At 41.0% G+C, this 13891-nt stretch overlaps 2 protein-coding genes across 2 annotated transcripts; both read right to left on the bottom strand.

Moving 5' to 3' along the window:
• Positions 1 to 9361: 9361 nt before the first annotated feature.
• On the bottom strand, positions 9362 to 10990 carry LOC115969823. The gene is made up of 2 exons (XM_031089443.1): positions 10802 to 10990; positions 9362 to 9676 (listed from the first exon to the last, which is right to left on the bottom strand). The coding sequence occupies exons 1-2, from the start codon at positions 10988 to 10990 to the stop codon at positions 9362 to 9364; spliced, it is 504 nt and encodes a 167-aa protein (XP_030945303.1).
• A 2331-nt stretch (positions 10991 to 13321) lies between these two features.
• Positions 13322 to 13891, bottom strand: LOC115969814. The gene has a single exon (XM_031089433.1). The coding sequence runs from the start codon at positions 13889 to 13891 to the stop codon at positions 13322 to 13324; it is 570 nt and encodes a 189-aa protein (XP_030945293.1).

Genomic DNA, 13891 nt, shown 5'->3' with positions numbered 1-13891 from the left:
ACAGTTACGAAATCAACCAAGCAGACCGTTGGGAACCTCTTAAAAGTCCCATTATTGGGCTAGAGGCGTTACTTGAGGAAGCATTAACAACCACAACGGCTAGCCCCTAAGGCCGCAGGTATAAAGCCCTCATACAGTCAACAGAAGGTACACACATATACACTGACACTTTAAGAGCACTTTCTGATTCTTCATCTTGTTTGGTCATTATTCTAACTTTGGCATCGGAGACATTGTGGCAGGCACCACACCGGTGACCCTCATCGAGCCTACCCTCTCATACCACCAAGGATTCCATCTGCTCACTTTTACTGACGAGCTTGTGCTTCATCAACACACACAAGAGAGATCAAGTGGCCTCATTCTAAGTTTGTAAGGAAACCTTCATGGGCAAATGCTCTGCCAAAGATCATTGAAGTATTTTATTTTATTTTTTAAATGAAGTAAATAATAATGTATCTTAGCAAATTCATATATTTTGGCTTAGTTGAGGTGAGCTTATTATTTAAAAATTTAAAAACTACAAAAATTGACAGTTTTCTTTTTCAATTTTATTCTCAATAAGTAAATAGAACAATCAAAGAAGGATTCAGAGAGAAAGAGTAACAGATGAGACCAAACCATCAGTATGACTTGTTCTTTGTTGTTGGAAGGGAGAGAAATTTTCAATGAAAGTGTCAATTTTTTTTGGAAAAATTTCAAAATTGAAAAAAAAATTATTTTGCAATTTGGGAATTTTATGTTTCAATGGATTTGAATTCGGAAAGACCCAAATAGAAACTTGTTGCTCCCAAGGATCCATTTGGCTAGGAGATGGAAAAGTGAGAGGATATAAAATATTTTATTTATTTTTTATTAGTGTTTAGTTAGGGGAGTTGAAAAGTGGAGGGATGGAAAATATGGTTTGTCTAAATTTACTCTTATGTCTTTATTTCATTATATATAAGAAATACATTTCTTTGAAATAAAATATTACTTATTCATCAATTAAAATTAATAAAATAGCATTGAATAAAAATTAAAACATTATACCTATTTTTTTTCTCTTTATTATTATATTTATTACATTTTTTTATAAAACAATGGGAAAAGAAGAGCATAGAGATGAGATGGGTATTGAATCAGCAAAAAGAAGAAAGAAAACAAACAAGGAAGAAAAAAGTTAAAAAAAAAAAAAAAAAAAAAAAAAACCACACACACACAAAAGAAAATAGTATATAAAAAATTAAAAGAGAACATGAAAACTAGAAAAGAACAAGCACAAAAATGGGACATAAAACAAGAGAAAAAACAAAAAAGAGAGAGACTTAAGTTGTTAAGTGTAAAGAGGGGACAAATATGTATCTCCTCAGTTACAACTTTGTAACCCGTGTTTTCTCTCCAAATTGGAGAAAAAACATTTTGGTAGGCTTGGGAGAAAAGATTTAAGTCCTACCAAAATCCTTCCAACTTTTCACCTTAAACCAAATAATTTCAAAATCACTTTTCTCTCCTTTATTTTTTATCCTTTTTTGTTTCACCCCCTACCAAACGGACCCTTAGAGCCAAATAAATGCATACCTTTTTAATAATAAAAAAATTATAACATGATTATTCTACTAAATATATAGTCAAATAAACCAATGGAAATTGGTGTAAAGACCAATAACCCTAATTTTTTAAACTTCAATAAACAAGTAATTTTAAAAATAAAAAGGTTGCAACGCCATTACTTCATTAGATGCATAAGGTAACTAAAGAAAGTTGATTGAAGGATCAATCATTTGTAAAACTTTATAAACCAATATTGCTTATCTGAAACTTAAAGACCAAATGTACAAACTATGTAAACTTTAAGCGATTGACATTGTATTTCAGCCTTCTATATAGGATTATCCAAAACCCGATCAAGACCTGCAAAACCAACAGAACCAAAGAGACCCAAACCGTTGCCGACAACTTCAGTAGTCAATGGCAAGCCTTCCTCTTCCATTACTAATTTCATCTGAATCCGATCTATCCAATCCATCTCCCTTTCTAGTCAACAACAGGTCTCTTTCTTCTCCACTAGATCTAATTGGGTTGGGTGCAGGTTGGGCAAAAATCCAACCTAAACCAACTAGTGGACACCCATACTTCTATATATATAAGAGGAAGGACAGTGCATTCATTAATTTAGGAAGGCCAAATTAGCCTAAACAACAAGATGAACATCTGGTGGTACACCTTCCATCTAAATAGTTAAATTGGGCGAGTTAATTGCCCTTCTAGAAAGAGAATGAGCTACATTATTCCCTTGATGACGAAAATGTGGAAAAACTTATGCAAGAAAATAGAGGAGAGAGTATTTTCACATATTGAATTAAGTGTCCATGTAGAGCTAGAAAGGGTTGTCTGTTTATAAGATCAATAAAAATAATCTCAAAATCCCGCTCAAAAGTTGCACAATTGATTCCCACTTCTAGAGCGAATTCCACTGTGTGTTTTGCTGCTAGTGCTTTGACTTAAGAGAGAGAGAGAGAGAGAGAGAGAGAGAGAGAGAGATCACTAGACCTTTAGAGCTGCAAATCACCACGCCTAACCCAGCTTTGCTTTCCTTAGTGAAGAGTGCTCCATCATAATTCACTTTGAAGCTATCTGGACTTGGAGGTCTTCATAAGCTTGGCTAACCAATGGACTTTTTTGCCAAATAGCATAATTTTAGAAAAATTTTAGGAAAAATTTTTGGAACTCGAGTTTGGAAAACTTTAGTTCCAAAAAAGTGCTACATAACTAAATAAGTTTGACCATTTTTTTGATGATGCCAAAAATTGTTAGTAAGTCACACAGTCCTCACATGCTCTAGACAATACCTATGAAATAAAAACAAAGAAGACCTTGTAGAGAGTACCGGTGTGGTACCAGCCAAATACCCTTTGAATGTCAAGTTAGAGAACTTTCACAACTCCAAAGTGACAGAGCTGGGGTAAATTATGCGTACCTTGATTTGTGAGGGTTTTGGGGTTTTTATAGTAGCGTAGAGTTGACATCTATTTCTTGGTAGAAAGGTTCTTTCCTTGTAGGGAAGATCCTCATTAATGCACATATCTTGAGGGATTCTTTCCTTGTAGGGATCCTCTTGATTAGGGTTAATTGTGGAGTACAAGATGTTTCCTTATATACACATTCGTGAAGATCAAACAAGGCCATGCTGGACTTGTCACTTGTTTCTTTCTCCCTGTCAATTTCCTTCCGTCAGTTTTGATAGTTTTTAGACCCCTTAAAAAACATACAATTGGATTAACCTAGGTAATTAGCCAAGTTATTACTTAATCCAAATTCCAAATCTAGGTTATCACAATCAAACAATCATATCATGCAAAGCAACGGAAAAATAAATAAGACAATGATATGATCACCCAGGAAACCAAACCGGTAAAAACCTAGGGAGGATTTAACCTAGCTATCCTCAAGGTAAACCTGAATCCACTATGAAAGAATCGAAGTTGTTCAACAGGACTTAGACCGCTAACATCCTATTGCTACCCACCAGTAGAAACTTACTGACACAATCACGTGCAAGCTCCAAAACCACGAACTCCTTCTTTCTTGGATTCTCTAGCAAGTACAAGCACACCTGCTTGTGTTTCTTTAAGTTCTTGTGGCAGCAACTGAATGATCATCAAGCTCTTGAAGAAATCTTCTTGATAATCCTAAGCCTGTGTGTTGAGGTCTAAAAAGGGTCATAATGAAATAAGCCCAAAACAGAAGAACAAGTCAAGCCCAAAGGAAAAATCTCAGGCTAAGCCCAAAGTAATAGGCACAGATGACCCATGGGGGATAAAAGGAAGGCCCAGAGGATCCTGAAGCCCAGAAAAGGAAGAAGCATCCCAAAAAGAGACCACGGCAAAATATAAAGAAGCAAGGATCCTCAAATCCCTTCAAACACAAATAAAAAGGAAGACTGGGACAGATCGGTAGAAAGAAGACAGGAAAAGAAAAAAACAAGAAACGCGAGCGACCTCTCATGGCACAGACAGCAAAAGAGCCTCGGGGAACCAGGACAGGGAAGAAGAATAGCAACGAATGACTTTCAAAAATGGCAGAACAGGATTCCGCCCAAATAGGAAAGAAAGGGAAAAGAGGAATGCGCCAGAAATGGGGATGCCGAGAAGGGCATACCTCAGCACGTCCCAAAGAGGATGGCCAACCAGAAGCTTTCGAAGGAATCAGAACCAAGAGAAGGAAAGAATGAGAGAAAACGGCAAAGGGACTTACCGAGGCGACAGGGACAGAACATGCTCTGTTTGCAAAAGAACAAAACAGGGGAACCCGGGACACCCAGAAAAACTCCATTATAAAAGGAGGGGACGGGTTGTGAAGAAGGTAGCGAAAAAAAAAAAGAAAGAAACACAAAAAAGAAGAAATTCTCTAGGAAGAACCATCAGAAAAATCTATGCAGAAAGAAAAATACTAAGGGAAGAACAAATACTGCTTCCCGATATCCTGTAAAGGCCACTATTGCACATACTCGGATTCAACGAGAATCAAACTTTGCAAGTTTTGAAGGCTGAAATAGCCATTCAATACTACAATTTTTGAGCTTGATTGGACCTTGTATCACGTCCTAGTGAGCTTTCTGTAATCAAAACAGATAACTTATTAATGAAACACTGCTTAATAATTCCCGGGATCCTCACAGCACTATTTCTTTGTTTTATCGTTTTGCTAATCCTGCTTTGTTTCCTTCTGAACTTACGTTGTTAATTTTGGTACTCCTCGATATCCTTGTTTATTGTCTTTCTGTATATTGTCAGGAGTATTCTCTACATTCACTTGATTCTTAAACAGCTCGTTAGCTGCGGTGAATCAAGGCCCGGTCCACCAAATCCTTCCTTTTCATTCAGGCCCAGGATCCTTGGGCTTGAGTATCCTAAAAAAGGCACTCTCACACTGTGTAAAGGAAAGCTCCTCACAAATCTCACAAGAGATTTACACAAATAGCAATATGAGTAACAATAAAATGTAGCTAGGGTTTGCCTTATATACCTAAGGCAAATTAGAAAACCCTAAACATTTTAAAATAAACTAGGGCTAAGTTGGAATTCTATAGAAAATGCATCTGACCCAATTTTCGAATGATCGAGCCTAAGCTTCGATCGATCGAACCAGGCCGAGAAGCATAAATAATTTCTACATCAGCTTGTTCCAACTTTACATAAATGAACCAACTTTGAGCAAGTCTAAACACGACTAAACATCTTGTTTTGATCATGGTTTGCCAACAATACACATTAGAGTTCTAAATACATAAAATCCTAAGTCTTTAGAACCTAACAAGTTTCCTATCTAGGCGTCCTGGTTGTCTTACAGACGCTGTTGGGTTGGAGGTGAAGTTGTTGGCTTTGAAAAGGACTTGTCGGCCTTACAATATCATCGTTTTCTTCTCTGAATGCACAGTATGGCTGACGGGTTCTTTGAGACTGACGGCTTCACCTTACGTGAACGAGTTTAACACCTTTTTTGGAATTACCCTTATCAACTGCCCCCTACTCTATGGCTCCATCGGCTTTAGCTGACGGATTATGGAGTTTAATTTGTAACTTTTCTGTTATTTTTATTTATTCAGGAAAATAGGTGTTCATTAATGGTTCCTCGAGCAGCCATCATTAAATGCTAGGACACGTGGCATAAGCTGTTTGGCCTCATTTCTAAACAAAAGCGTCGCTTCATTTCCTGTGTATTTTCATCCTATAAATATCTCATCTCCTCCTCTCATTTTTCCATATTTCATCTTTGCAAACCCAGAGAGAGCTGTCATTCTGTCATCTTTGCTGCCGTCTACTTGCTAATCCTGTCACCTCTTCAGACTCGTCTATTAACTTTGTAAGTCCTTTTCTCTTTTTCATTCCTTTTTTATTTCCTTTTTTCTGGTTGGTCGTTGCTACTATAGAAAGACCCGTCAACTTAGGCTCTTAGGATACCTTCGTTGCTTGTGGGTGAATAAATGTCAGGAGATAGTGAAGTGACGAGTGAGCAATCATTAGGTCATAAGGAAGCAGGCTATGACGAAGTCTTCCCGTCAGGTCATGGGCTCGAGGAGGGTTTGTCCTGGTCTTCAGATAGGGAACCGTCTGCCCATTCTCCTGTCGACAAGGAGGAAGACTATGATGGAGAGGAAGTAGAGGAAAGAGAGGGAGATAAGGATGAGTTCGACGAGGGTGAAGGAGAGAACGAGGGGGTGTTAGAGGGAGAAGATGACAAGGATGAGGATGAAAGCGACAGGGGAGCTTCAGTAGAGGGAAGTTCAGGAAGCCCAGGGGATGGTCATACCCGTCCCTTCATTCTTCCCGCTATATGGACTGTCAATGACTTTAAACCAACGATGAAGACCAAGATTTTTAACAACTTAAGGGACCGTTACCAAATCCCTAATAACATCCCAATCCGTCTACCTGGAAAGTATGAAAAGTGCTACTCTGGGAAAACCGCAAACGTCGGCATGTATAATGCTATGTTCGAAGCAAGATTGAGATTGCCTTTAACGGTGCTACACCGTCAGTTGACCATTTTCCTTGGTCTTTCCATCATCTTAGTGGAGGGAACTGTCAGCTTACACTGGACAAGTTCTTTGGTGCTATAGACCCCAACATATCTCCTCGTCTCAGGGGATATATCATTTTGCAATGAGGAAGAAGACACTTAGGCTGGTGTCTAATATGCCCGACTCCAATAAAAATTGGAATAACATAAAATTTTTTGTTCAAGGGACGGACTGGGTATGCTGTCGAAAAGAGTGGGTTATGATGCCCCATGGTTTTGACAATACTTGGGGTATTGTCAAGGATTCAAGTCTAGTATTGTCTGCATTTTCATTTATTTGTTCAAGTGTTTAACATTGTTTGTTTTTTTTTTTTTTTCTTTTATTTATTAAGTGTTTAGCGTTGTCTACTTTTTTTTCTTCTTCAGGTAGCGTTCATCTGCGCATAACCGACGAGTAGGAGGCTTTCATCTGTCGGGTGCTTGAGATCCCATTCGACGAGCGGAAGTGTAGGGACTTGATTACCCTTGGCATGTTGCACACCAACTACAGTGGTCCTGCACCGAGCCTACAGCTCGCAGATTAAAACCTATTCCTGACGGTGTAAGCTTGTATTTATTTATTTATTTATTTTTTATTCCTTCCGTCTGCATATTTAACGTCCTTCTCTTACCTTTTGTAAAGATGGAGGCAGCGAGGTAGAGAGCCCTAGTAAGGGTGTCAGTTGCAGCTCGAAAGTAGAAAGAAAAAGAGGGGGCTTCCTCGTCAGCTCCCAAGGGCGTCACCAAAGGGTCGTCCAAATGAAAGAACGAAGGGAAGGAAGACCATCCACTTAAGAAAGGACCGGCCCTCCTTGCAAATGACAAACCAAAGAAGTTGTCACCTCCCAAGCCTAGCCACGGAGTAGGCAAAGGTTTAATGACGGCGACTAGTCTCATCACTCAGGAAACCGTCCATCGTCTTCTCACACATAAGGAACACGCTGTTGAGATGGTTGAGTCAATCATCATAGACACAGACTTGGATCCTTATGCTGAGCAGACGATAAAAGAGTTAGGAGCGTTAGGTCTTTTTGACCTTTCTAGGGTATGTCTCTTTTTTTAACTTCCTTTTACTGTTGTTCATTTATTTGCTAAAGGTTTTCTTGTTTTTTGGCGCTGGTGCATATGAAGGTGCTTCAAGATAGGAGCGTTGCTCAGGAAGGGGTGATCAGTCGTCTGTGCAAGCGTAATGAGACCCTGACCAATGAGCAAGAGCAGTACAAAAGGGGTCCTCGATACGCTTAACAAGGAGGTGACGGCTTTAAATGAGAAGCTAAAGGAAGAAGTCATCTCCAAGAGAAGGCACAAGAGGAAAAAACGAATCTAGAGACGAAGCTGACAGCCATTTCTGGACAGGTAGGGACGGCTTGGGCTAACACCATAACATAGTTTAAGGCTTCCCAACCTTTTATCGATGCCTGCACCGTCTACTATGGTGACGGGTTTGAAGATTGCCTGAAGCAGGTCAGGTCCTTCTACCCAAACCTAGATCTATCCAAGGTCACCATGGACGGCCCACTGCCGATGACCCCTGCACACGGCGACAACGTTAGTAAGGAGACCGATGACTCCATTGAGTCAGAGAAGGATTCAAAAGATGATAGTGTGGTTCTTGCTCAGCCAACTATCGAAGGGCTCGTCGTTCCTTTGGCTCCATCTGCTAATGATCCTCCTGCTCATGACGCCCCGAATTCCATTGCCCAGGACGCCCCAAACTCCTCTACTCAAGACACCCAGAACCCAATTGCCCAAGATGCCCCAAACATTTAGCTTTAATCCTTAGTTTTTCTTCTTCTCCTTTTTATTTTTTTATTTTTTTTATTTTATATATATATATATATATATTATTATGTATCCACTCTTATTTCCAAACAATAGTAAATTCCCTTGTTTTTGGGCTTTGTTTGTAAACACTTTCTATTTATGACGTCTATTTAACATTTTACATCCGTCACTTTTAGTATTTTTTGCTATGTGTTGATCTTTACTTTGAGATATGCGCATGTCCGCTCATCTTTGTGCATACAAGTTGGGATGTACTTGTCCTCTAAGATAAATAATTAGGATGAACCCATCTACTTTGATGTATTCGTCCATCTATAGACTCAACAATGAATTTGTCCACTTAACAATGAACTCGTTCGTTTGGACTTAATAATGAACTCGTCCACTTGTTTACTTAAATAATTTCATGGTATTCCCATGGGATGAACTCGTCCACTTATGGACTTTAATAATTTCAAGGCATCTCTATCTGATGAACTCATCCACTTATGGACTTAAATAGTTTCAAGGCATTCTCATGGGATGAACTCGTTCACTTATGGACTTAATGATGAACTCATCTACTTGTGTACTTAATAATGAACTCATCCACTTGTGAACTTAAATAATTTCAAGGCATCCCCATGGGAGGAACTCGTCTACTTGTGGACTTAAATAATTTCAAGGCATCCCCATGGGATGAACTCATCCACTTGTGGACTTAATGATGAACGTGTCCACTTGTGGGCTTAATAATGAACTCGTCCACTTGTGGCCTTAAATAATTTCAAGGCATCCCCATGAGATGAACTCGTCTACTTGTGGACTTAGTCACAAATGTAGTTTTGTAGAGACATATATATACACAGGTCATATCTGAATAACTCCTCTTATTATGATAAATGCGTGCATAAGTAAAAAATTGTCCTTGAAAAAATAAAAAACTGCTTTTATGGCTTAAAAAGTATTATAGATAGCAAAAATTAACTAAAAGGAAGTAAACTGGTAGCAAAAATTTACTAAAAGGAAGTAAACTGGAAATGAGGAGTATTGTTCTTCATGCCATTGTATATTGGTAGTATTTCTTCAAGTGCTTTGTGTTCCACAGGTTGTGCAACTTTTTTCTGTCTAGCGTCTCCAGGTGGTAGGTGCCTTTCCTCTGCCATGAAGCGATCCTGTAGGGTCCTTCCCAATTAGGTCCTAGCTTTCCTTGGGAGGGATCTCTTGTAGCGCCCATCACTTTTCTCAATACGAGATCCCTAACCTGGAAGTCTCTGTGCTTGACTCTTGAGTTGTAATGCTTGGCCATGAGGTTCTGGTATCGCGCTAATCTTTGTTCGGTCGTTGCTTTAACCTCATCCACCAAGTCAAGCTACAGGCGCATAGCTTCATCGTTCTTGCTCTCATCATGGTTTCCCACTTTATAGCTTGTGAGTCCGACCTCAACTGGGATGATGGCCTCGCTCCCATACGCTAGCCAAAATTGCGTTTTTCCTGTAGGTGTCCTTGTTGTCGTCCTATACGCCCATAGTACACTTGAAAATTCTTCTGGCCATATACCTTTTGCCCGCTCGAGCCAAGTCTTGATGATCTTGAGTAAGAATTAGTTCATAACCTCAACCTGTCCGTTGGCCTGAGGGTATGTGAGGGAGGAGTAGTGGTTCTTGATCCTTAACTGTGAGCAAAATTCCCTGAATGAGTTATTGTCCAATTGCTTCCTGTTATCGAAGACCAAGACCCTAGAGATCCTGTACCTACAAATGATGCTTCTCTGAACGAAGCTTCATACATTCTTTTCTGTGATGGTAGCCAAAGCTTCGGCCTCTAAACATTTCGTGAAGTAGCCTATGCCGACTATTAGGAACTTCAGTTATCTCATTGCTATTGGGAATAGGCCCATGATGTTTATTCCCCATTGAGTGAAAGGCCATGGGGCCGTCATTGGGGTGAGCACTTCTGCCGGCTGTCTAATGACGTTGCTGAACCTTTGACAATTGTCGCATGTTTTAACATAAGCCTGGGCATCCTTCAGCATAGTAAGCCAGTAGTATCCAGCTCGACTTAGCTTGTGCACCAAAGACCGCAACCCTGTGTGGTTCCGACAGATCCTTTCATGGACTTTTCTCATGATATAATCTACTTCTTCGGGGTTTAAGCACCTTAGGTACGGGCGAGAGAATCCTTTCTTGTACAAAACATCCTTTATCAAAACGAATCGTGAGGCTTGGACCTTCAACTTTCTTACGACTTCCTTACCGTTAGATAGTGTGCCTTTTTTCAAATAAGAAACTATTGGTGTAGTCTAGTTGCTTCTTGAGTCTATTTCCTACACACCGACATCATCTATCAAAAGTGAGAGCTGAACAAAAGAAAGTACCTTACTAAGGATGAGCATGTGTTCCGCTAAGGCAGCTTTGGCAAGACGATCAGCCTTCTTGTTTTCTTCTTTAGGAACTTGGACGAACTTGGCCTGCAACTCGCCTACTCATTTCCTTACCTGCTCCAGATACCTTTTCATCTTTTCCCCTTTGCATTCAAAATCACTGTTCACCTGACTAGTGACCACCTGGGAGTCGCAATACACAATCACATTTGTTGCCCCCATGGCTTTAGCGAGATCCAGTCCTTCTACTAAAGCTTCGTACTTTGCTTCATTGTTTGTTATAGGGAAGTCGAGATGAACCATGCATTCGATCTCATCCCCTTTTGGGGAATGGAGCACTACATTGGCTCTACTAGCTTGTCTGTTAGACGACTCGTCTGTGTGGATGATCCACTAAGGATGTTCTTCTGCCCCCCGGCCTTCCATATTGGTGAACTCTGCAAAAAAGTCGACGACCGCTTGTCCCTTTATGGTAGTACGGGGGCAGTATTGTACGTCAGATTCACTCAATTCTATTACCCATAGCGCCATTTGTCCGACGGCTTTGAGATTACTCATTGCTTGCCGTAAAGGCTTGATAATCAGGATGACCATAGTGTAGGCCTAGAAGTAGGGCTTAAGCTTCCAGGCTATAGTAACTAACGCGAAGGAGAGCTTTTCCATCGGTGGGTACCTTCCCTCTGCGCCTCAGAGTGCTCGGTTAATGTAGTATATGGGCTTCTGCACCCTGTCTTCTTCCCTGACTAAGGCGTCGCTGACGGCAACCGGGGATACGGCCAAGTAAAGGAATAATTCTTTCCCTAGTTTGGAGGGACTTAGCAACAGTGGGGAAGAGAGGTAAGCCTTCAAATCTTCAAATGCTTGTTAACCCTCAGCCGTCCACTTAAAAGACTTCTTTAGCGTGTGGAAGAAAGGTAGACACTTATCTGTTGCCCTTGATACGAACCTATTCAGTGCAGCTACTTTGCCGTTGAGGCTTTGTACTTCTTTCATGTTTTTTGCTGGCGCCATCTCCATTATGGCCCAGATCTTGTCTGGGTTAACTTTCATACCTCTCTAAGACAACATGAACCCCAGGAACTTTCCAGCCGTCACCCCAAATGCACACTTGCTTGGATTGAGTTTCATGTTGCAAGAGCAGAGGGTGTCGAAGGTCTCCTTAAGATCGTCCAAATGGTCATCCTCCCTTCGGCTTTTCACTAACATGTCGTTAACGTAGACTTAGACATTTCTTCCGATCTGATGTGCAAACATCTCATTCATGTGCCTCTAATATGTTGTGCATGCGTTCTTAAGGCCGAACGACATTACTTTATAGCAGAAAAGGCCTTGGCTGGTGACTAACGAAGTCTTCTCCTGATTAGCTTCGTCTAGTTTTATCTGGTTGTAGCCAAAAAAGGTATCCATGAAACTTAGCAACTAGTGTCGGGCTGTAAAGTCTACTAAGACGTCAACCCACGGGAGAGGATAGCTATCCTTAAGGCATGCCTTGTTCAAGTCCATAAAGTCTACGCACATCCTCCACTTACCATTGGCTTTTTTGACGATCATCACGTTGGCCAACCAGTTGAGATGGTAAACTTCTCTAATGAAGTCTACATCTTGCAACTTGCGAACTTCTTCCGCTATGGCTCGGTCTTGTTCTTAGACGAATACTTGCTTCTTCTCACTGATAGAGAGAAAAGTGGGCGACATATTCAACTTGTGCACCATAACTGAAGGGTCGATCCCGGGCATGTCTTCATGGCTCCAAGCAAAGACACCCTGGTTTTCTTTTAGAAACGTGGTGAGCACCTGACGGATTGGCAGACTAGTGAGAGTGCCAATTCTAGTCATTCGCTCAGGCCTTGAGTTATCGAGGAGTACCTTTTTTAGCCCTTCGATGGGTTCTGCAACCATCCGCTATTCTTCTATGCTCATGGTCTGTAAATGGTCGTCCATTTCTAGCGTCACTATGTAGCACTCGTGTATTGCCACTTGGTCCCTACGTACCTCTCCTACTTCGTACTCAGTGGAGAATTTTATCATTAGATTGTTGGTCGAAGTCACGACCTTCCACAAGTTAAGAGTAGGTCGACCTAGGATGGCATTGTAAGCAAACGAGCGGTCGACAACAAAGAATGTAACATCCTTAGTGATCTTTTGAGTGTAGTCACCAACTGTTATAGGCAATGTGACTGCGTCGAAGGGGTATACCCTTGTTCCTCCAAACCCAACAAACGGGGCATTGGTCGGAACCAGCTGTTCTCTCTCAATTCTCATCTGCTGGAATGCCAAGTAATAGAGGATGTCAGTAAAGCTCTCGTTGTCAACTAAGACTCGATAAGTGTTGTAATCCCTTACTTGTATACTAACAACAAGCGCATCGTCGTGTGGGTGGTAGAGACATCGAACATCTTCCTCTGAGAATCCAATTATGGGGTTATCGACCTGCACCATCTTTGGGACGAAGCCCGTTAGTTGGATGTTCTAAACCATCCTAAGGTAAGTTTTATGGGCTTTTTTAGATGAGCCAGAAGCTGCAGTACCTCCTACAATCATTCTTATGTCCCCTATAGGTGGCCTGGAGCGCTCGTTATCCCTTCTAGCAACCTGCTCTTATGGTGGATATGCCCTTTCTTTGCTGATGAATCTCTATAGTTTCCCTTGTCTAATAAGGGCTTCAATCTGCTGCTTTAGGTCATAACATTCGGACGTGTTTTGACCGTGGTCCCGATGAAAGCAGCAGTATTTGTCCCTGGACCTCTTGTTAGGATCTCCCTTTAACTTGCCAGGCCATGTCAAGGCCGTGTTGTCCTTTATCTGCATCAACACCTGATCAATCGGGGCAATCAGCAGGGTGAAGTTAGTGAACCTTCCAATGGGGGGTTTGAAGCGCCTATCCTCCCATTGGTCTCCGGTTCTAGCCATCTTCCGTCCCCTTTCTTGTTGGGTATCTTCTTGCCTTTCCCTCTTCTTGGGCTTCTCTTCTCGAGCTAGTAACACGTCTTCCGCATTCATGTACTTAGTAGCCCTATAAAGTACGTCTGACTTGGTTTTTGGGTCGTTTTTGTATAAGGAAAACAAAAACTTCCCTTTCCATAACCCATTGGTAAACGCAGCCACGAGTATTTTGTTGTCAGCTTCATCAATCGAGAGGGCCTCCTTGTTAAAGCGGGTAATGTAAGACCTCAGCATCTCATCCTCCCATTGCTTGATGGTCAT

Source organism: Quercus lobata, chromosome 2 (assembly GCF_001633185.2).
Source record: "Quercus lobata isolate SW786 chromosome 2, ValleyOak3.0 Primary Assembly, whole genome shotgun sequence".
NCBI lineage: Eukaryota > Viridiplantae > Streptophyta > Magnoliopsida > Fagales > Fagaceae > Quercus > Quercus lobata.
The sequence above is the reverse complement of the archived record's forward strand: the minus strand, read 5'-3'. Positions and strand labels throughout refer to the sequence as shown.